Below are 24,894 nucleotides of genomic sequence, written 5' to 3' on the forward strand. Positions count from 1 at the left end.
TAGTTTAACTCTGTCCCCTTTCAATCTCAATTCTTTTACTAGCAGAATAATTTTCTCCCCACCCATTCTGTCCAGCTCCTTGATAATTTTGAACAATTATTAAATCTCCTCTCAGCCTTCTCTTTTCCCAACATTATAGACCAAACTTCTTCAAGCCAGATTTTACTCCCCAATCTCTATATTCCATGTTGTCATTTTAGTCATTGGAACTGTATTCCTGAGAAAGTTATTAATTTCTGATGAGATGACAGTCTCCCAAATCATCAGTGCTGATTTTCTAAGAGGGAAAACCATCCCTTGCTTACCTCTCGATGCAATATATCCAGAGCTTCTTTAATTCTAAGCACAACCCTTTCTGCTGAGTAAAATTCCTAAAGCAGGAAATAAGAAGCAGAAACAAGTTAAATATAATTTATATAATGTGTCTTCCAGACTTAGACATACTTGTTCTGTGCTAATTTGTGTCGTTTAATTCTAGTTTATTGAAAACATCAAACCCTGTTAATTTCCCTACACATCTGGTCTTCCCACATTAAGCAGCCATTAATATCCAAGAGGTTAGTTGGCCAAGGTAAGTCTAACCCTTCAATATTGTGTGAACTCCCTGTGGTAAACATTCCCAGTGATCAGACAAACAAGCTAACAATTCTACTCCTCCCAGAAACGTTAGGGAACCAACAGTCTAGAGAGGGTGGAATTGATGGAAATCTAGATTGCTAAGAAAAATAGCATGGATGAAAATAATGGGAATAAAGGTTGACAAACCATACGGGCCTAATGATCCACATCCCAGTTTACTAAAGGGAGTGGCCTTAAAAATATTGAATACATTAGTTGTGTGCAATCTAACAAAATGTTCTAAACTCTGGATCAGATCCTATAGATTGCAGTTTGAAAATTGTAAGTCCACTATTAAAAAATGGGGGAGGGAGAGAAAAAAACAGAATTAAAGTCAAGTTTTCCTAATGTCCATAGTGGGGAAAATGCAAGAGTCTATTATATAAAAATGGATAACAGAGCACTTGGGAAACATTAATGGGATTGGACAAAATCAGAATAGGTTATACTTAACAAATCTACTGGACATTCTTGAGAATCTAACCAGTAAAATAGATAAGGGAGAACCAGTGGATGTGGTGTATTGAATTTTGAGAAGACGTAAAGGTTTGGTGGGCAAAATTAAGACACATGGAATTGGGTTAATATATTGCCATGAATACAGAATTAATTGATAGACAGGAAATAGGGAGTAGGAATAGATTTTCTCAAAGGGCAGGCAGTGGCTAGTACTATTAGTTCTTGGGCCCAACTATTCACAATATACAAAAATAACCTGAATGAAGCAATCAAATGCAATATTTCCAAGTGTTCTGATAACATAAAACTGGGCAGCATTGTGAATTATGTGGGGGCTGCAGAGAGGCTTCAAGATGATTTGGACAAATTGAGTGAGTGGGCAAATACATGGCAGATACAGTACAATGTGGCAAAATGTGAAGTTACAGATATAGCATGAAAAACCAAAAGAAAGAATATTATTTAAATGGTGATATATTGGAAAATGTGAATGCACAAAGGCATGTGGCTGCCCTTGCACATCAGTGAATAGAAAGTGACAGACAGGTGCAACAAACAATTAGGAAGGCAAATGGTATATTGGCCAGCATTGCAAGAAGACTTGAGTTCAGAAATAGCCTTAGTGAGACCACACCTGGAGTTTTGTGTGCAGTTTTGGTCTCCCTACCTAAGGAAGAATATACTTTCCGTAAAGGGAGGACAACGAAGATTCACTAGGATTATACTGGGGATAGTAGGACTGTCCTACAAGGAGATGGACCTGTACTCACCAGAGTAGAAGGACAAGAGAGGACCTGATTGCAACTTATTAAATTCTAACAGAGCTGGACAGACTAAATGTAAGGAGAATGTTTTCTCTGGTTAGCAGGTTGAAAAAAATGTTATTGGACTTAAAATGTTAACTCAATTTCTCTCTCCACAGATGCTGCGATTCTTCAACATTCTCTGTTTTTATTTCACTCTTATGGCTGCTACAGTATTTTGCTTTTGTATGCCCAGTAATTATACTGTTCCACCTTAAATCAAGAATTATTGCATGAGTATAATAGGAATTGATTGCTGAGGATAGAGCAAAGTCTAGAATTGTTCACTTTCTAACATCCCGATGGTTCACAACTGGTCCATTATCTCATTAATGGAGATATTGACTAATCAGAGGACTCATAGCAAATAAATTTACATTTGAATCAATCAATATCTTCTTAAGAAAATTGTTTCATACATGAGCCACTTTCTTATTGTTGCTTCTGCTGATCAATTTGATTTACCCCCTTTCAGGTACACGTATTTTCTTGCCCTACTGTTCAGCATAACATAACACATTTGTCACGGCCTACATTTTGTGCAGTAGCACTCAAAAATTATATTATTACCCAATTTTTGATTTTCTACTGAGAAAACAAAAGAGAATTCACCAGCAGTCTGCTGGACTAACAAGAATCCATCTGAGTCAACTAAGTTAGAAAATTATTAGCTCACCCAACAGACTTTGAACTTGCCATCCTGCAATTGCTTTTTCAAGATTTCAGAGTTAAGCTATAATAAAGTACTGATGAATTTCTGAACTTCATCCTCAAATGCTTGTAATCTAACCACAATTCAAACAAAATAAAATGTGGGATAATAGATTGAGCCTTGGGCTGGTCTTTATCCTAATCCTATCTACCTCTCTAGGTGTATTATCCCTCTCCCCACGACAACAAAATGTCTATCAATCTCATTTAAGTTATTAACTGAGCAATATCTTCTATCTATTCTATTCTACTCTTCTATCACCCTTTGTGCGAATGTGTTTCCTGTCATATGCCCTTTATCAAGACATCCCATGAGCAGATAAAGTTTATCTATCTCTCTGAATCGACGTTTCGGGCATAAGCCCTTCTTCAGGAATTCCTGAAGAAGGGCTTATGCCCGAAACATCGATTCTCCTGTTCCCTGGATGCTGCCTGACCTGCTGCGCTTTTCCAGCAACACATTTTCAGCTCTGATCTCCAGCATCTGCAGACCTCAGTTTCTCCTTATCTACCTCTCTGACCAACTTTGTTCAAAACCTCAAGTAAATCACCCCCTCGTGTTCTATTCTGTAGGGAATACAAGTTGGTTTCTCCTCAAAATCCAAACCTGGGAGCTCTGGTAACATTCCAGCAAGTCCATTCCTTCCAAAGCCTTCCTGTAGTATGATGTTCTGAACTGTACACTGTGCTCCAGGTGTGGTCTAACCAGAGCTTTATTTAACTGTGCATCATGTTCATTGTTAGATACATATTTCAGATTTAATTTGATTTGATTTGATTTACCAAGTGTACCAAGGTGCAGTGAAAAATGGTGTTTTAGGTGCTTTACAGACAGATGGTATTGTGCAAGTGCATCAGGGTAACAGAACACAGTACAGGATACAACGTTGCAGCTGCCAAGAAGGTGTAGAGAGAGATCGACATTAACATTAAAGACGTCCATTTAAAAGTCTGATAACAGCGGTGAAGAAGCTGTTCTTGAATCTGTTTGTACATGTAGACAAATGTTTATCTCTTCTCCCTGATGGAACAGTGTGGAAGAGAGTAAAACTAGAGTGGGAGGGGTCTTTGATTATGTCAGTTGCTTTCCCAAGATGGTAGGATGTATAGATGAAGATGGATGGAAGACTGGTTTGTGTGATAGACTGGGCTGTGTTCATGACTCTCAGTAGTTTTCTTTTGGTCTTGGGAAGAGCACATATTCCCTTACTGTTGGATTATTAGCCAAGTCTGCCTCCTTGATTATTACAGAATCTAGTTTGGCCTCTTCTTTTGTTGTGCCTGAAACACATTGCTCTGATTAAAACAAACTACCTTGCAATCATAAAAACAAAGTATTACTTAATGAGAATTACTTTTTTATTTTGCACAGTACCTGATCTGTACAATAGGCACACATGTCAACAATGCCAAGGAAGATTGTGATCAGCTTCCAATCCTTCTGGAAGTCAATGAGCTGAAGTAAAACAAAGCAATGATTAATGTGAATTATTTTGAACTTGCCATAACCATAGATTTTGCTTTCGTAGAATCTAATCTGCATCTAGAATCGAGCTGTATGCACAAATTTACAAAGCACAATCCAGTTGATTACCACAGAGAGAAACAGTAAATGTTCTTAGCTGGATAATCTGCCCATATAATAGAGAAGATTTTTTTTTTTAATTTAAGATTTGCTTGTTGAGCTTCAGCCCAACTTTGGTAGCTGTGCTATCAAAGTTGCAAAGATCTGGAATTCTTTTTATCAACCTCTCTGTCTTTGTCGTCCATTAAGACTGTCCTTTTGAGCAAGCTTTTGACCACCTGTCCTAATATCTTCAGCTGAGCCTCAAGGTTGGTTCAATATGATTTATGCTCCAATGAGGTGTTTTTGAACTTTAAAAGTGCAAACTAATTGTCAGAAAATGGTGATTACCCCAGAACTAGGTGCCATTGCAGGGAAGCACCCAGAGTCATTCTTTTACCCACTTCCTCCTTCTGAAACAGGTTACCACATATTGATCCCTCTAAGTCTGGAGGTGTCAATGCAGAGTTATCCTGCAATGAGCTGCAGGATAGCATCCTGAGGAAATCCAGCACCAATCCATTTAGCATTGCTCTCCGTGGGTGGCACGGTGGCACAGTGGTTAGCACTGCTGCCTCACAGTGCCAGAGACCCGGGTTCAGTTCCCGCCTCAGGCGACTGACTGTGTGGAGTTTCACATTCTCCCCATGTCTGCATGGGTTTCCTCCGGGTGCTCCGGTTTCCTCCCACAGTCCAAAGATGTGCAGGTCAGGTGAATTGGCCATGCTAAATTGCCCGTAGTGTTAGGTAAGGGGTACATGTAGGGGTATGGGTGGGTTGCGCTTCGGTGTGGACTTGTTGGGCCGAAGGGCCTGTTTCCACACTGTAAGTAATCTAATCTAATCTAATCTCCCTACACACTGTGATGTAGATATACGTTGAAAAAGAGAGTAAGATTGATCTAAAGTGCAAAAGGAATGGACTACAAGGGAAGCAAGTCCAGTAAGAAGGCCTTTAAAGGGACTATGAGAAAGTGAGGACTGCAGATGCTGGAGATCAGAGCTGAAAATGTGTTGCTGGAAAAGCGCAGCAGGTCAGGCAGCATCCAAGGAGCAGGAGAATTGACGTTTCGGGCATGAGCCCTTCTTCAGGAATGAGGAGAGTGTGCCAAGCAGGCTAAGATAAAAGGTAGGGAGGAGGGACTTGGGGGAGGGGTGTTGGAAATGTGATAGGTAGAAGGAGGTTAAGGTGAGGGTGATAGGCCGGAGTGGGGGTGGGGACGGAGAGGTCAGGAACAAGATTGCAGGTTAGGAAGGTGGTGCTGAGTTCGAGGGTTGGGACTGAGACAAGGTGGGGGGAGGGGAAATGAGGAAACTGGAGAAATCTGAGTTCATCCCTTGTGGTTGGAGGGTTCCTAGGCGGAAGGTGAGGCAGAAGTCCAGGACAGAACCCCAATGGTCCTCACCTACCACCCCACCAACCTCCATATACATCATATCATCCGTCGCCATTTCTGCCACCTCCAAACGGACCCCACCACCAGGGATATATTTCCCTCCCCTCCCCTATCAGCATTGGTGGGGTCCGTTTGGGGTCCTTGGATGCTGCTTGACCTGCTGCGCTTTTCCAGCAACACATTTTCAGCTTTAAAGGGACTATGTAAATGAAAGATAATACAGAACAATGTTCATTTCTTTTTAGTGCATTTGTGATACACCAAACACCAATCTATTGAAATTCCACCAAAGAAAACGCAAATTTACATAGGAAGCCTTCTCTCTTGCTAAGCCCAAAGAAAGTGGACACAGGGTTGACAAGAGCTGTGTTATAACTCTACTGAATAGCAAGCATGGGCATGGGACTGAACAGCCTCCATCATTGTGTTGTTCTGTGATTCTCTGATACAGGAAGCTAAACCATGTGCACTCATATGGCTGGTGCTTAATAATCTACAATTGGTCTACTTGCTAGCTCAGATCTCTCATGAGTTTCCCACAGTTAACCATTATGGCACAGTGATATATATGATTAACTGGGGGTCATAGTTGATTAAAGGTGGAAGCAAAGAAATTTTTCATGAATTAATTAGTTACTAATAATCATGAGGTGACTTCTAAACACTTACTCTGTTATTTTTCAAACTGGTCACCAGTTTTTGAGCCAGCCGTGGTAATTCCCTGAAAAAAGCACATTTCTTAATTATTCCATTCAACAATGTTAGGTCGGATCATGGAAAAAAAATCGATACTTTCAGGGTTGACTGTACAGAGAAAATACTGGGACCAAGTGATAATGTTTTGTATTTCAGGGCATCATCAAGCTGATCTTTTAAAGTTAACTTTACTGTTTATCATTGTCGCTGCTGGAATATTTGAAAGAGCAAGATTGGCCACTCGACCCTTTGAGGTTTCTCCTCCATTCAATAAAGTCCTGGTCAATCTGACTTTAACCTCAATTCTACATTCCTGCAGATCCCCAATAAACTTTCATCCCTGGTAATCAAGAATCTATCTACCTCTATCTTTAAAATATTTAAAGATTCAGAATCCACTATCTTTTGAGGAAAGGAATTCCAAAGATTGACAACTCAGAGAAAAGAATGTTTCCTCATCTCTGTCTTAAATGGGGAAATTTCCCACTTTGGATATTTTATGTAGGTCAAACACATACAGGTTGAGGGTAAATGGATCTGCTGAACGGTATAGAGAGCTTCAACTTTCAGTCGCATATTAATCCAATCAAAAAGGCTGAGAGATTGTGCACACTGATTTTTATTAATCTTCTTGTAGCTTATTCTACTAGCTATAATCCTTTGAGTAGCTGTGTATCTGCATGTGGCAATAGTCTACTGGACTATTGATCCAGAGACCCAGGTAATGTTCTAGGTGCCTGGGTTCAAATCCCCACGTGACAGCTGAATTCAATAAATATTTTGAGTTACCGAATCTAATGATAACTATTGATTGTCGGGAAGCCCTACCTGGCTCACTAATGTCCTTCAGGGAAGGAAACTGCTATCCTTACCTGGCCTATATGTGACTCCAGACTCATAGCACTGTGGTTGACTCTTAACTGCCCACTGGGCAATTAGAGATGGGTCATAAATGCTGGCCTAGCCAGTAGTGCCCTCATTCTGTGAATGAATTGGAAACAAAAACCTCATCTTTTCACAGTCTTTCCACAGGGAAAGGGGGAAAACTGGCAGGAAAGCTTTATTTTCACTCTTTGTGGCATTCTGAGAGTGTGGCTACAAGTTAGCATAGTTTTGAGATTAGCGAGTTTTGAGAAGATTTGTAGCTCAGGTTGAGGTTTTGGATGTAGAGTTCCAATCAGAACTCTATCAACAAACACATCGAGTTAGACCACATCTACCACCCCCTGAGAGAAGGAACAGGAAATGACTTCACCACAGGAAATAACATCACCAACCCAAAGAAACCCAAACATATCAATAGAAAGTAGGAATTTTCAGCATTGCTTTGTCCGAGGCCAACTGAAGATGTTATCTAATAGGGTAACAAAACATCAGGAAAAGAACCTTCCAGCTCAGCGAGCAAACCAAAATAGTGCTGGGATCCTGGGTCTACAGCACATGCCTCTCACAGTCAGGTAAAGAGAAGAAATAGATTCAATTTGCTCATTTCAATAGAACTTTCAGACACAATACACAGATTAAAGCACTCAGAGGGAACTCTAATAGAGTCAACCTACCCATCTTTTGCTCTCACAACAGATTGATCCAATGAGGTGTTGGCATGGTTTCCATTTCCTAAGGAGTATCCAATCACGCCAGGATTAAATGATTTTAAAATATCTATGTATTTAAAACATGAACAAGGATATTGACTGTAATCCATTGTGATAATACTGTAATATTCATGTTGTTAATATAAAGATTGTACATCTTTTTATCACACTGAAATATTCCAGAACTCATAAATACAGATCTGCGATTTCTGGTTCAGTTACATCTGTCTGCTGACATGAGCCGAATACAATTTCATTCATGGCATCAGTCAACTGTCAGTTGTGGTTATTCTCTGTTTCCGATTTGCCAAACAATTTTCCATCCATGCTGTTATGTTACCACGACATCATGAGGTTTAAATTTCTACAATAACCTTTGATGTGGCATCTTATCAAACGTTTTTTATGGATCTAATCATAGTACATAGAGTCATAGAGCTGTACAGCACAGAAACAGTCCAACTCATCTATGCCAACCAGATATTCTACATAAATCCAGTCCCATTTGCCATATCCCTCTAAGTCATTCCTATTCTGGATGTAGGTTTGCTCGCTGAGCTGGAAGGTTCATTCTCAGATGTTTCATCACCATACTAGGTGACATCTTCAGTGAGCCTCCGGATGAAGCACTGGTGGTGCAGCCCACTTTCTATTATGTGTTTGGGTGTCCTTGGGTTGATGATGTCATTTCCCGTCCCTTTTCTCACGGGGTGGTAAATGGGGTCCAAATCTATGTGTTTGTTGATAGAGTTCCAGTTGGAATGCCATGCTTCTAGGAATTCTTGTGCATCTCTCTGTTTGGCTTGACCTAGGATGGATGTGTTGTCCCAGTCCAAATGGTGTCCTTCCTCATCTGTATGTAAGAATACTAGTGAGTGTGGGTCATGTCTTTTTGTCACTAGTTGATGTTCATGTATCCTGGTGGTGGGTTTTTTGCCTGTTTGTCCAATGTAGCGTTTGTTACAGTTCTTGCAAGGTACTTTGTCAATGACATTAGTTTTGCTTCTTGTCTGTATAAGGTCTTTCAAGTTCATTAGCTGCTGTTTTAGTGTCTTGGTGGGTTTGTGGGCTACCATGATGCCAAGGGGTCTGAGTATTCTGGCAATCATGAACTTGAGTCCACATTATAGGAGGGATGTGATTGCACTGGGGACGGTACAAAGGAGTTTTACCAGGATGCTGCCTGGGTTGGAAAGTTTTTGTTCCAAAGAGAGATTTCCAAAGAATAGTTAGATGGCTGTTGCTAACTGGCTTGGACTGAGTCTGTTTTCTGTAGAGCATAGGAGACTAAAGGGGATGGTGGGTGGTTGATTGTGATGTATGAAATTATGAGGGGCACAGAGAAGGTGGACAAGAAGAAGCTTCTCTCCTTGGTGGAGGGGTAAATGACCGGGGGCATAGATTTAAGATGAGGGGCAGGAGTATTAGAAGGGCTAAGAGGAAAACATTTTTCCCCAGACAGTGGTGGAAATGTGGAACTCAATGCCTGTAAGTTTAGTAGAGGCAGAAACCCTCATAATGTTTATAAGGAACATTTAGATGTACAGTTGATGTGCCAAGGCAGACAGGGCCAGGGGCCAAATGCTAGATAACAGGATTAGAATAGTTAGATGGCTGTTGCTAACTGGCTTGGACAAGCTGGGCCGATGGGAGCTTTTCTGTGCTGTCGACATCTATGGCTCTATGACAATCCTGTCATAGACTTCCAAGGCAAAAGCAATCAATTGGAGCCAGTCGTAGAATCATAGAATCCCTACAGTGTGGAAATAGGCCATTTGGCCCAACAAGTCCACACTGACCCTCCGAAGAGTAACCCACCTCGACCCATTCCCCCTACCCAAATTTTCCCCTGTCTAATACACCTAACCTAGGTGGAAGTGAGGACTGCAGATGCTAGAGATTAGAATCGAGAGAACACAACATGTCAGACAGCATCTGAGGAGCAGGAGAATCGACGTTTTGGGCAAAAGTCCTTCATCAGGTTCCTCTAATATACTCATGACTCTAATACATCTAGCCTACACATTCTTGAACACTATGGGCAATTTCGCACAGCCAATTCACTAACCTGCACATCTTTGGAATGTTGGAAGAAACCAACATGCAGAATGTGCAAATTCCATACAGACAGTCACCCAAAGTTGATATCAAACCCAGGTCCTTGGCGCCATGAGGCAGCAGTGCTAACCACTGAGTCACCGTGCCACCCAATTCAATGATTCATTCACTGAGACAGCAGACAACCACTGTCATAACAACTGATCAAAAAATTCACAGCTTAATCTCGTGTTTAACCCTAAATCCCAAACCTGTAAACACCAGCAGCTCTCACTATTGATGCAAAGGTGGATGTCATGTTAGTTTGTCTCTTGATGGTGTTTGTGAGATACTCACCCATATATTCGGAGAATTCACTGCACTTCTTTGAGTAGTGTGAGGATTTTTTGAATACCTATTGGAACCACTGAAGAAACCAGACAAGACCTTCATTGAAGTTTATTTGAAGGTCACCATCTCCAAAGATGTGACACTCCTTTGCACGCTACATAGATTATGAAACCTTGGGAGGAGCACAAGCCCAATACAAGCCCGAACCAGAGGCAAGAGATCTCAACAGAGCTGGCCCATCACAGATTTGTTGAAACATATGATGACAATTTTTCCACTTGCAATAAGTTCCTCATGACACATACCTGGCAAGGAGTCTGGCATCCAAGAACCTGGATCCTTCTCATTGCTGTAGTCAGAAAACAAACAAAATTGATTTAAATTACCATCATGGAACCATAAAGAAAACAAGGAGGCCAAGCAGCCCATTCTGGCCCATTCTAGCTCTCTGAAACAGCTATTTCTTTTATCTTATTTTGTATATCAGAAAGTCCATGAGTGAATGATGACACTGGAGCCAATCACTATATTTATTTCCAGAGTTAGCCATGAAAAGCATACCAACTAACTCCACAGTTTCATTGTCTATAAGTGAAACCACAATTAATACAGTTGATACAAATGTGAAAAGGATGTTTCCTGTTGTGGGTTAGTCCAGAAGTAGGGGGCATTGTTCTAACATCAGGGTTTCCCCTCTTGGACTGAACTGAAGATCTTTTCTCTCTCAGAGGACTGTGTGACTTTGGAACTCTTCCTTGGATGGCGATGGAGGTGGAGTGAGTGAATATTTTTCAAGTAAAGGTAATAGGCTCTTGTTATACAAGGGAAGCAAATGTTATTGCGCTTAGATAGGAATTGGAACACACCCCATCCCTCTCAATTAATATCCCAAAATGATCTATCTGTTACCACATTATTGTTTGTGGAATTTACAATGGTAACTTCAAAAGTATTAGTTGGCTATGAAGTGCATGGGAACATCTCTATTTTATTCTTTCACAGGATGCAGGTGCCACATGTTAGACCAGCATAGAATACCCATCCCTAATTGTCCTTGGGTAGGTGGTGATGAGCTGCCTTCTTTAAACTCTCTAGTCCACACAGTGTCAGTACACCCACAGTGATATTAAGAAGGGGGTTGCCAGGATTTTGACCCAGTGACACCGAAGGAATGGCAATTCATTTCCAAATCAGAAAAGTCTATGGCTTGGAGGAAACCTTGCTGGTGGTGGTGTTCCCATATCTGTTGCTCTTGTCCTTCTCACTGATAGAGATCACAGGAAGGTGCTGTGAAAGGAACACTGCTGAGTTATGGCAGTCCACCTTGTAGATGGCACACAGTGATGCCACTATATATTGCTGGTGGAGCAAGTGAATATTTAAAGTGGCTGATGGGATGCCAATCAAGTGGGCTGCTTTGTCTTGGATGGTGCCAAGTTTCTTAAGTGTTGTTGGAGCTGCATCCATCCAGACAAATTGGGAGTATTCCATTACAATTCCGATTTGTGCCTTGTAGATGATGGTCATGCTGGGGGAGTCTGGAGCTGAGTTAATTGTTGTGGTATTCCTAGCCTCTGACCTGTAGTCACACTATTTATATGGCTAGCTTAGGTTAGTTTCTGTTAACCCCTAGGATGTTGATTATGGGGGAATTCAGTGAAGATAATGTCATTAAATGTAAAAGGGAAATAATTAGATTCTCTTGTTGGAAATGACCATTGCCTAGCACAAAGCTGCTACTTGTCAGTCTGGACATTGTCCAGATCTTGTTGCATTTGGACATGGACTGCTTCAGTATCTGATGAATCATGAATGATGCTGAACATTGTGCAATCATTGGCGAGCCTCCCCATTTACGATGGAGCGAAGGTCATTGATGAACAGGCTAAAGATAGTTCGGCCTACGACATTACGCTGAGGAATCCTGCATTGATATCCTGGAGCTCAGTTGACTGACCTCCAACAACCACAACCATCTTCTTTTGTGCTGAACTTGGCTCCAACCAGTGGAGAGTTTGTCCCTGATCCCCATTGACTCCAGTTTTGCCACATCACCTTGGTGCCACACTGGATCAAATGCTGCCTTGTTATCAAGGGCAGTCACTCTAACCTCACCTCTGGAATTCAGCTCTTCTGTTCTTCTTTGGACCAAGACAGAAATGAGATCAGGAGCTGAGTAGTGGAAATCAAATTAATTCTTAATGTGGGAAAATATGTGCTTTGCAGAAGAATAGAGGAGCTGAATGCTATTTAAATGGAAAAAGATTGCAGAAAGCAATGGCATTGGAATCCTCGTGCATAAACTACAAAAAGCTAGCATAAAAGTTTAATAGATAATAAGGAAGGTAAATGAAATATTGGCCTTTATTTCCAAGGGAGTGTAAAAATAGGGAAATCTTGCTGAAACTAGACAAGACACTAATTAGACCAGGGCTGGAATACTGTGAACAGTTTTAGTCCCCGAGAGACATTTCACTAAATTGATTCTGGGTGCAGAGGGATTGTCCTGTGAGAAGAGGTTGAGTAGTTAGGGCTTGTACTCATTAGCATTTAGAAGAATGGGAGGGGACTTTGTTGAATCATACGAGGTTCTTAGGGAGCTTCGCAGGGTATGCTGGTCAAACATGCAGCACCTGCATCCTGTTTCTCCTTGTGGGACAGTCTAGGACCAGAGGACATCATCTCAGAATAAGGGGTTGTCCAGTGAAGACAGAGATGAGGAAGAATTTCTTCCATCAGACGATAGTGAAACTGTGGAATTCTTTACCATTGAGGGCACTGGAAAACGGTCATTAAATATACTCAAGCCTCAGATAGGGAAATTTTCAATGATTAAGGAAATTGAGGGTAATGGGGAAAGGCAGGAAAGTGGAGTTGAGGATTATTAAATCAGCCATGATCTTATTGCATGGTGGAGCAGACTCAATGGGTTGCACGGCTTACTTCTCATGGGTCAAACCAAGCACCAGTGATCAGATTACTGCTGAGCAAATGCTACTTGATAACATTGTTAGTGACCCCTTCCAGCTCTTGGCTTATGATCAAAAGAAGACAAATGGGTTGGTATTTGGCCCGGTTGGATTTGTCCTGCTTTTTGTGTACAGGACAGACCTGGGCAATTTCCCAATTTGTCGGTAGGTACCTTCTTGTCAAGGGGCACAGCTAGTTTTATTTTTTTCACTAGTGGGACATGGGCGTCGCTGGCTGGGTCAGCATTTGCTCCCCATTCCTGGTTGTTCTTGCAAAGGTATTGGTTAGTTGACTCCTTGAACTGTTGCGGTCCATGTGCTTAGGTGGACCCAACAATGCTATTAGGGTGGGAATTCTGAAGCACAAATGTTCAGTACTACTGCTGGTTGTTAGGACCCGTAGCCTTTGCAGTATCCAGTGTCTCCAACCATTTTGTGACATCACATGGAGTGAATTGAATTGGTTGAAGACTGATATCTGTGGTGCTGGGGATCTCTGGAGGAGGTAGTGATGGATCATCCACATGGCACTTCAGGCCGAATATTGCTGCGAATACTTCAGCCTTCTCTTTTGTCGTGATGTGCTGGCCTTCTCTATCATTGAGGATGGGGATATTTGTGGAGCCTCTTTCTCCAGTGAGTTGTTCAATTGTCGATCACCAATCAGGACAGGACTGCATAGCCTAGATCTGATCTGTTGGTTGTGGGATCTCTTAGCTCTGTCTCTCAATTGCTGTTTACGCTGTTTGGCATGTGAGAGTAATGCTGTTGCGTAGCTTCACTGGGCAGACACCTCATCTTAACAGTTGCCTGATTCTACTCCTGACTTGCCCTCCTGCACTCTTTACTGATGAAGGATTGATCCCCTGGTTTAACGGAATGGCGGAGTGGGAATTTGGTGGTCATCATTAGACTAACTCTCTTTTTAAAATACTGAATTGTTTAAGTTGTTCATTGGATTCAAAGTCCACCATTTGCCACAATTGGATTTGAACCCATGGCCCAGAGCATTACCCTGCTCTCTGGATTACCAGTTCAGTGACAATGCTACTTGCACCAGCAAGTTCTAAGTCAGGATTTGTGTAGCTCAGTGGGAATATTGTTTGGGATGGTGTTTTCATGAAGCTGCTGGCCTTGTCCTAGGTGGGGAATATTATGGGTTTGGCTAATGCATGTAGCTATACACTGCTGTTAAGTGGAAAGGACACCCAAAACACAATGGTTAGTATTAGTCACCATTTCTGGAAACTGCAGTCAAAAGTACACTCACTGAATTAAGTATCAAAAAGACCTGAATTGTCTGCTTACTCTTCTCACAAATTACATGTGTAAAGAGAAGGGAAAACTAAAATGAGTACCAGTTTTCAGTAGGAAAATGTAACCATTACCTTGACAAATGTCCACTGAGCTGCGGAGGGTCTACCTACAAGGAAACAACCAGTTACCATCTTATGCTCAGACAACACAATGCACAGAAGGAATAAGACTAAAACTAGGTTCAAGTCCATTTTAACCAAGCGACATTACTCACAGTTAGTGCATCTCCCAACTTCACAACAACCTTGATCTGTGAAGGTCTTAAAGCATGCACTGCAAAAATTAAAATTACAGAAGTAAAATTAAAATTCTGGCCAGCTCATGTCACACTTTAACTTAGAGGTTGTTGCTGCTAAGGAATTACTGTAGGGTAGTTGGAAAGTTAGTGTACACTCACATATACCTAGTGTAATAAAATAGCATTATCAAGGTCAATGAAAAAAGGTTCCACTTGATTGGTACAGGTAAGATTAATCTGATACAGGTAAGATTAATCCGCTCATAACCCATATCATGAAAGATAAAAACTAACCCCAGGATTTCCCAGATCTCTAGAGCTGACCCTACTTTGCCTTTAAAATATTTGCCAAGCCAACACCCTTTATATATTTAATCACCCTGTTCAGCCAGACTATGACACATGTTGGGGGAAATGGGATCTTGACCCTAGACCTTCTAGCTCACTAGCTCTCTTATCTCATTGAAACATATCGGATTCTTAAGGGGCTTGACAGAGTAAATGCTAAGAGGAAGTTTCCCCTGATGGGAGAGTCTAGAACCAGAGGGCATAGTCTCAGAATTAAGAGGCACCAATGTAACACTGAAATGAGAAGGAATTTCTTCTCTCCCCCGAGGGTTGTGAGACTTTGGAACGCCTTGCCACATACAGCTGTGGGGAAAGAGTCCTTGTATATATTCTTGGCTGGGTGGGATGCTCTTTGGAGAGTTGGTGTGGACTCAATGGGCTGAATGACCCTTTTCCATCCTGTCAGGATACTATTATTCTCTCCACTTGATGGAGAACAGTCCCCCCAGCTTCTGGAGTCCATTCCAGTTGCTTTATATCGCTTCCTCTTACAAGTACCTGAATCCGAAGGCGAGCTGGAAAGCATCTCTTCACCGCAACCGACCCAATGGCCCATAAAGGTCTACAAGAGAAAAGGTTAGAGCTTGCTATATCAGCATGCCACCAAGACAATAAAGATACAGAGACAGGGGTACAACTACCTTCTAGTACAAAGGTCATTAGGTCCAATCATGGAACAAAACACACACTGAGGGACCCCCTCCCCATACTGCTAATGGTGGTGTTGCTGGACTTTGATCATTGAATGTCAAGTTTCTGCCCAAACCTCTTGATGGCTATTTTGGGGGGGGGTCTTGCCACTCATGTCGAGACTCACGGCAGAACTTTGGTCAGCAGCTGAATTCACATCCTGAGCCCGAAATTAAAGGGACAGCTTTCAAACTATTCCATCTCCAATTACATTCTTACCTCTCCATCTCCCAGTACGTTGGCGCCATTCTCCTTATCACTCAGTTGTTTCCCCTCAGCCAGATCCTCTGCCAAGCCTGTGAGGAGATACTTTGCTGTGATCAGTGGTACCATCACAAACCAATGCTCAAACTTATTGTCAATCAGAAACATTGGACTGATGGATGTCAGCAGAAGTGAGCAAAAGAGTCAATTTACAACTGAATCCGGGAAGAAATGGGATACCTGCACAGGTGACCTGACAGAAGTCTTTAATATTAAAATCTCTACTCTGTTTATACTTATGCTTATCTATGTTATATTAATTTTCTAAGAGGAGTAGTGGAGCACAAAAATAAAGTCAGGGATGTGGAAAAAGAGTTGAATCTGTACGATGAACATATTTGCCAATAGTAGGAGTCTATTTGGACATGAGTTTGTCCTCATCCTTGCTGTTCCTTATTATTGTAGAAAATCATAGAATCTCTACAGTGTGGAAAGAAGCCATTCGGCCCATCACCACACTCCAAAGAGCAGCCCACTCAAAGCCAGCTCCCCCCCCCCGCCCAACTGTACCTCTGTAGTCTACATTTCCCATAGCTTATCTATCCAGCCTGCACATCCCTGGACACAACGGGGCATGGGCCAATCCATCTAACCTGCATATCTTCAGACTGTAAGAGGAAACCAGAGCCCGCAGTGGAAACCTATGCAGACATGGGGAGAAATGTGCAAACTCCATGCAGATAGTCACCCGAGGCAGTAATCAAATCCAGGGTCGTGGCACTGTGAGGCAGCAGTGTTAACTACTGAACCAGCATGCTACCCAAAACTCAAAAGGTCATTGTTCCTGCATTGCTCCACACTATGTTGGAGGCACAGCTGTACAGATACAACCAATCAAAATCTCCACATTTGAAATGAGCAATCACTTACATTACCTTTCAAAATCTAGTTGCATTAATGTCAATTTCAAAGTTGCCAGTTACAGCATTGTAAGTATTCTGTTTACCTTGGACAGAAACACCAGTCACAAGACAATTTATGAAGGTTATCGTCCAGTAAAACCACCGTTAAAGACTATATTGATGATGCAGAAATAGGTCCTTTTGTCCAATAAACCCAAGCCAAGGGTTAAACAAGCCTTATTCCACAATGTAAATGCATTAAAAAAAAACCTCCTATTCTTTTTCTCCTTGTGAGATTCCTATTAAAGTATCTCAGACATTTGCTTCAAAGACTCCTTCTTTAATCAATTTCCACATTCTGAATGCCCTCAGAGTAGAGATTTCTCCTAAATTCTCTACAGAATTTATAAATGGCTGTCTTCTATTACCAACCATCAAATTCAGACCCACTCAGACCTGGAAAAATTAATTTAATGTTAACCCGATTTTAATATTAGACCTCCATCAGGTCACCTGCGCAGGTATCCCTTATCTTTGGCAAATTTCTACAATCCCACAGTTTTCATCTACATGGTCAGCCATTGTCACTGAAAAGGCCACAGCCCTTTCCTGCAAGCTTCTTTTCCAAATTCTGTCCCTGCATCCTCGCTTAGCTTTGCCATGAATTGTACAGTATTTACAAACAGAGATTCCCTGTCGTAGTGTAGTACATTTATGAATAGTATTTCTTTCCCTCCTACTTCTCCCTCCACACTCCTGGTCTTGAACCTTTACAATAGGAGTAGAAAAGATGGCAACACAGCATCTGGGACAGGTAATAAAAACTAAGCAAAAACAAAATGTGTCCAATGTAAACTTTGCTTAATGTGCAAGTCTGTAATGGTTTGTGCTTCTTGGAAACTTAAGATCCCCCACAATGTAATTCCCAGTTGCTGTCACAAACATGAAGAAGCTTAGTGTCCCCATTCTCTTTGAAGAGATGGAAACTGAGAAACTGAGGAAGAGAAGAGATGTCCAGATGTAAAGATATGATTTGCTGAGAATACTGCCTGAGCATTTCAGAGTCAGTCCAGAGTCCAAACAGAAATTAAAACAGAACCAGACTGGGCCTGTTAGCTCCTTTAGAGATGAAAATATACTGGAACTGGGGTTGGAATTTAAAGCCAAGGAAATGGACCTAGAAAAACAAGTTCCAAAAGAAAGAGAGCAATTACAAAGACAAGCCCAGAATGGGAAGGAGGAATGGGAGGAGAAAGAGCAAGTTGGAGATTACTAGCTAATATCCTTGTAAATGTTTTCTGAACCCTTTCAAGTTTTCACATCTTTCCCATAGCAGGGAAACCAGAACTGAGTGCAGTATTCCAAAAGTGGCCTAACCAATGTCCTGTACAGCCACAACTTGAGATCCCAACTCCTATACTCAATGCAATGACCAATAAAGGCAAGTGTACCAAACGCTTTCATTATCCTGTCTACCTGTGACTCTACCTTCAAGTAACTGTGAACCTGCACCACAAGGTCTCATTGTTCAGCAACACTCCACAGGACCCCACCATTAAGTAAATAAGTCCTGTCCTGATTTGTCTTTCCAAAATGCAATACCCCACACTTATCTATATTAAACTTCATCTGCCTCTCCTTGGCCCATTGTTCTATCTGATCAAAGATCCTTTGTACTCTGAGATAACCTTCTTTACTGTCCACAGCACCACCAGTTTTGGTCTCATCTGCAAACATACTGACCATTCCTTCTACATTTTTTCCACATATATATAAATAACAAAAGGCAGTGGATCCAGCACTGATCCATGAGGCACCCTGCTAGTCACAGGCCTCCGTCCAAAAACAACCCTCCACCACCAGCACCCTCTGTCGCTTACCTTCAAGCCAAGTTTGTACCCAAATGGCTAGCTCTCCATGTCATCTAACCTTGATAACCAGTCTACCATGTGGAACTTTGTCGAACACCATGCTGAAGTCCATATAAACAATGTCTACTGCTTTGCCTTCATCAATATTTTTTGTCACTTATAGAGTCATAGAATCATGGAGATATACAGCATAGAAACAGACCCTTTGGTCCAACCTGTCCATGCCGACCAGATATCCCAACCCAATCTAGTCCCACCTGCCAGCACCCGGCCCATATCCCTCCAAACCCTTCCTATTCATATACCCATCCAACACTTCTTCAAAAAACTCTGTCAAGTTACTGAGGCACAATCCCCCATGCACAAAGCTCTGCTGACTATCCCTAATCAGTCCTTGCCTTTCCAAATTCATGTCAATCCTATCCCTCAGAACCCTCAGATTATCAGTGGAGAAAAGGAAAAAGAAGACCGAGGGAAAATAAATGCATCCTTAAAGGACAAAGAATGGTGGAAAATGGGAGAGAAACGATCCTCAGCTTTGAGATGGAAAAACATTAAAAGCAGTAATGCAAGGCCATGCTTGTCTGCTTTAATTGTAGCAAACCAGGCTAAACTAAATAAAGTTGTGAGAAAAGCAACCGACAGGATTTCTGTGCATCCTGTAATCACAAAAAATAGTCACGCTAATTGCAAATACAAAAGAAGACATGAAGACAACAAGATTTAGTAAGAAGGCATTTGGCACACTTGCCTTCATTGCTCAGAACATTAATCTAGGAGTTGGGACGTCATGGTTTGGCTATTTAAGATATTATTGAAGCCACTTTTGGAGTACTGCATATAGTTCTGGTCACCCTGCTTTAGGAAGGATGTTATTAATCTGGAAAGGGTGCTGAAAAGATTTACAAGGGATTGAGTTATAAGGGGAGGCTGGGTTTTTTTTTTCCCCTGGAGTATAGGAGACTGAGGGGTTATCTTATAGAGGTTTTTAAAATTGTAACGGGCATGATTAGGGTAAATAGTCAAAGTCTTCGAACTTGAAAGAGGTAGCTGAAAGAGGTACTGAAGCCCAAACACACAATCTAAGGATTCTTCAAAGATGACTACCAGTGTGTCCGCTTTCTCTACAGCTATGTGTTTTAAAATCTCAGGGTGGCACCTATTAAATTCAGGTATTTGTAGTCCTATTGTTTTCCCTAGTACATCTCCTCTAGTGATTGTTTTTGAGTTTATTTCCCCCTTACCTGTGGTCCCTTCATTATTTAGTATGTTTGGAATGCTATTGATATCCTCTACCACGAAAACTGATGTGAAGTATTTAGAGTCATAGAATCATATACATGGAAACAGACCCTTCAGTCAAACTCTCTGCTATTTCCTGGTTCACCATTATTACTTCCCTGCTCCCATTCCATCTTGTCTCTCTCTTCCTTTTTATATATTTGAAGAACCTCTTAAAAATTGCATGCTAGTTTGCACTCATAGCTTACTTTTGGGCTTTTTTTGTTCCCTTTGCTTGGCTTTTAGAATTTGACCAATCCTCTGACTTACCACTAATTTTTGCCACATTGTATGTTTTTCTCTTTCAAATTGATGCCATCCTTAACTTCCCTGGTTAACCATGGTTAGTCTGTCTCTATCCTAGAATCCTTCTTCCTCACTGGAATATGTCTTTGTTGTAAGCCATGAATTATTTTCTTAAACATCTGCCATTGTTCCTAAACGTCCTTTTCTAATAAACACCACTCCCAGTCCAGTCCAGGCAACTCTGCCCTCACCCCTATATAATTAACTTTATTTACATTTAGCACAGTTGTCTCCAACCCAAGTTTGTCTCTCTCAAGCCGCATGCTAAATTCTACAATGTTATGGTCACTGTTACTTCAGGGAGACTCTGAGATCATCGATTAAACTGTTTCATTCCACATTGCCAGGTCTAAATTAGCCCGATCCCTGGTAGAATCCATAGAATATGGTTCTAGGAAACTGTTCCGAATATTGTCTATGAATTCTTCCTTGTGGCTATCTGTGCCAATTTGACTTTCCCAGTGTTCAGGAAGGCTAAACATTATTGGAATTGTCAAGTCAGTAGGCCACAAAAACATAGATGAGGATTTCAATAAAATTATAAAGGAAATACTTACACTTATATGGCACATTTCATTGATCATGACTTATAAAATGTTTCATTGTACTTTTCATGCAAAAGTAATGGCAATAAAATTCTATATATAAAAAATGCTTATGTAGCACTTCTAAAGTGCAGTAATTGCTGTAACGTAGGAAATGCAACAGTTCATTTGTATGCTGCACACTATTGCAAACAGGAATGAGATAATGACCAGCTAAATGGTTCTTGATGTTGATTAAAGGTTAAATAGTGGCCTGGACACCAGGAATGACCCTCTTCCCCTGACTTGAAATAATGCCATAAGCAGACACATATGGCTTTAGTTTAATTCTCATCATGCTTTGGCCCCACTGACAGTATACATTCCTTCTAAAAATGCAAGAATTCATGGATTAAACATTATTAAACTTAATATCAAAGGACCCCAGGAAAGCCTTACCTTGTATTAATTGCAGGGATAGAGTTAAAACCAACACTCCTGCAGTCTGGCATCTCATTGTTTGGATTAGCACCACTCAGACAGCCAGGCAACCCCGTACCTCAGTATGTACTGTGTGATCACTCACCACTCAGGGCTGCTTTATATCAGGAGGCACCATTATCTCCCCTTCCTCCTCCTGGATTTATGACCTTTCTGGTTTACCTACTAATAAATCATGAGAGAGAACAACTCTTTAGATGCATGTTGTGATAAGTTTCTTAACAGATCTGTACACACACTGTAAAGCAATTCAATATTTACTTTAATGATTGCATAATCACAATTATAAACAACCAATGCAATTATAGTACCACATTATTAGTTTGCAGCCTGAAAGAAGTACTTGCATTTATATAGCTCCTTTTACAAAGTCCCTTAAAGCACATTACAGTCAATGAAATCAGTATTGTTATAACATTAAAGATACAGTAACCACAGTCCCATTCTCTGATTAGAGAAAGACGACTAGTGGCGAAATTAACCTATAGGACACTGCACCTCAGGTGAGGGCTGAAGTTGACAATGCAGGACTATTATGGTAGCCTTAGCTGGTGCAGGAATTGAATCCGTGCTGTTGGTGCCATTCAGCAGCTGTCCAACCAACTGAACTAACTTGCCCCCTGTGACAACACTATGTCTGATTATATGGAACATTGCCCAGTTATGTCCTGTCCACAAAAGGCAGGACAAATTTAATTGAGTCAATTTCTGCCCCTTCAGTCTACGCCTCGGTGTTAATAATACTTGAAGCTAAATGTGGAGCAAACTCTTTGATATCATTCTTTGATATCGCACAGAGTGAATCAAATGGTGTTGAAGACTATCTTTCTGAGGACATCTGGAGGAGACTAAGATGGATCATCCATTCAGCACTTCTGGCTAAAGATTGTTGCAAATACTTCATTCTCCAGTAGGTTGTTTAATTGTCTATCACCGGTCACAACCGGATGTGGCAGGATGTTTGGATGTGGAATTGTCTCGCTCTGATTATGGCATGCGATGTTTCACATGCATGTTGCTGGTTTCATTTTGTGCTACATGATTCTATGATGCCAGATTAAAGGGATCAGGCCTGAAATTGGGAATGACAGCAGAGTGTCAGTCAAACATCCATGGAAATGGCTATGGATCCTATTTATTCCAAACGGAAATGGGGTGAGTGATCAGAGGTAATGGTTGATGGTTATAAACAATAAGCCTAGAGAACAATGGCACCACGGTAGACTTTCAGGATCCTGGTCATATACGTTTTTGATCAATGGTTAAATACTAAGGATTAGTGGAACAATATGATTCATTCAAAAGTAGAGAAAGTGTCAAAAGGAAAGGGAACAAAATGTGGCCGGGTGATGAGGGGATTTGGTTGGGGTGTCTGATGATTGTATATAAACAGCTAACATTGTCAATTCAGTAAATATGGGTTGCACGGGGCCTATTTATAAGTGAATAGCCATTTTTCAAAGAACGGTGAAGACCACAAGGAGATTCAGAGGGTGGTGGTATACTCTAGAATAAGAATCCATGTACCAACAACATGATGATGTAATTGGTGACATGATACTGACCTCAGCAGTCACATGATGCTGAGACTCTGGAAAGAGAAGATGGAATAACCTCCAGTAGCAAGCCGTAATACAGCATTCTATACAATGTGTAACAGTGTGTAAATAAAAAAAAAGGTCTGTTAGAACTCGTGAGAGACAGACAGTTGTTACTCTTGGGTAACGCAGACACCGAAATGTAGCGCACCAAGAGTGGAGACAGTACCATCTACAGGAGTTGTCTCTTAGCACAGCAGTAAGCTTGCATAGTACTGCACAGTCAGGAAGGAGAGATCCCATCCAGAGTGAAACATAACCCCAGTGAATAAATAGTTTGGGGAATTTAGATGCAACGTGGCAACTGAGGGAGAGACACTTTTTGCTTGATTTATTAGGCTCAAGTTTGTAAGGTTTTACGAACAGGATAAATTGAAGTCCAGGAGGAGGGGCCCATCACAAAAGAGTGACATCATAGGTAAACTGTAAGTTTATTGGCTAGTGATAACTACTAATTTGGATTTGGAAATGCCAATGTTGGACTGCGGTGTACAAAGTTAAAAATCACACAACACCAGGTTATAGTCCAACAGGTGTAATTGGAAGCACACTAGCTTTCCGAGCGACGCTCCTTCATCAGGTGATTGTAGAGGGCACAAATCTAAGGCACAGAATTTATAGCAAACATTTATAGTGTGATGTAACTGAAATTATACATTGAAAAATCAATCAAGGTATTTTTCAATGTATAATTTCAGGTACATCACACTGTTAATTTTTGCTATAAATTTTGTGCCTTAGACTTGTGTCCTCCACAACCACCTGATGAAGGAGCGGCGCTCCAAAAGCTAGTGTGCTTCCAATTACACCTGTTGGACTAAATCAATCAAGGTATTTTTCAATGTATAATTTCAGTTACATCACACTGTTAATTTTTGCTATAAATTTTGTGCCTTAGATTTGTGTCCTCCACAACCACCTGATGAAGGAGCGGCGCTCCAAAAGCTAGTGTGCTTCCAATTACACCTGTTGGACTATAACCTGGTGTTGTGTGATTTTTAACTTTGTACTAATTTGGCTGTATGTTACAGGTTGCTTTCAAATTGAAGGTAAAGAGGGGAAATATTTACAGATTATAACTAGAGGGCCAGGACAGATTAAAAAAAAATGAAATGAAGAACTTAGCAACCAAAATACGGATGCTGGGCCAACACGATGTGGGAGCTGGGCAAGTCCACTGTGGTTCATAATGATGACGTCCGTAGCAAGTGTTGGTGACTCGAGGAACTCCGACTCAGAGTTGAAGACCTGGAGACTGAGCTTCGAACAGTGCAATACATCAGGAGGCTGTGTTGCTGACCTGGTGCCCTGCTTCAGGATATTTCAGCTGGGCTGCAAAGGAAGTTGGAGTGGGAGGAGAAGGATCCCATTGTTGTGGTCCATGTGAGTACCAATGATATAGTAGAAAGAGGAAAGAGGTTCTGCTGAAGGAATATGAGCAGCTAGGGGCTAAATTAAAAAGCAGAACCAAAGAGGTAATAACCTCCAGATTGCAACCTCAGCCACGGGCAAATTGGCACAACATCAACAAGATTAAAGAGGTAAACGTGCTGAAAGATTGCAATGGAAGAAACAGATTCAAATTCCCAAGACACCAGCATGGGTGTTGGGGAAGGAGGGAGCTGTTCCAATGGGATGGGCTCCACCTGAGTCATGGTGAATCACATCATGAGGGCTATAGGTAAGGGGTTTCAATTAAATTGCGGGAGGGAGGATGGGGTGCAAGGCGGGTGTGGAGGTATTGGGTTCAGTCACGTGGAAAAATATAGAAAAAGTTAAAGTTGGGGAGGAGGGCTCAGTAGAGCTTATTAAAATTTCCAGAACAAGTAATAGGACAGAGAGGGTGGAAAGAACCAGGAATCTATCTTCAGGCCCAACAGATAAAGGGGCAGTTAAGAGAAGAGGGTCAGGCAAT

General features: G+C 41.3%; 1 protein-coding gene across 2 annotated transcripts in view; it reads right to left on the reverse strand.

Moving 5' to 3' along the window:
* The window catches only part of plb1 (phospholipase B1), a 168,507-nt gene extending 147,040 nt beyond the window's left edge, over positions 1–21,467 (reverse strand). The window contains exons 1-10 of one of the 2 annotated variants that reach the window (XM_043687221.1): positions 21,340–21,467; positions 16,012–16,088; positions 15,601–15,664; positions 14,731–14,789; positions 14,588–14,622; positions 10,536–10,579; positions 7,807–7,864; positions 6,221–6,272; positions 3,967–4,047; positions 306–371 (exon numbers count right to left, since the gene is read on the reverse strand). In XM_043687221.1, the coding sequence (XP_043543156.1) occupies positions 306–371; positions 3,967–4,047; positions 6,221–6,272; positions 7,807–7,864; positions 10,536–10,579; positions 14,588–14,622; positions 14,731–14,789; positions 15,601–15,664; positions 16,012–16,088; positions 21,340–21,397 (594 nt within the window). In that variant the 5' untranslated portion in view covers positions 21,398–21,467. Of the gene's footprint in view, positions 1–305; positions 372–3,966; positions 4,048–6,220; positions 6,273–7,806; positions 7,910–10,535; positions 10,580–14,587; positions 14,623–14,730; positions 14,790–15,600; positions 15,665–16,011; positions 16,089–21,339 lie in introns of both variants that reach the window. The other variant, XM_043687220.1, reaches the window with a different exon arrangement.
* Between the last annotated feature and the right edge of the window lie 3,427 nt (positions 21,468–24,894).

Source organism: Chiloscyllium plagiosum, chromosome 3 (genome assembly GCF_004010195.1).
Source record: "Chiloscyllium plagiosum isolate BGI_BamShark_2017 chromosome 3, ASM401019v2, whole genome shotgun sequence".
NCBI lineage: Eukaryota > Metazoa > Chordata > Chondrichthyes > Orectolobiformes > Hemiscylliidae > Chiloscyllium > Chiloscyllium plagiosum.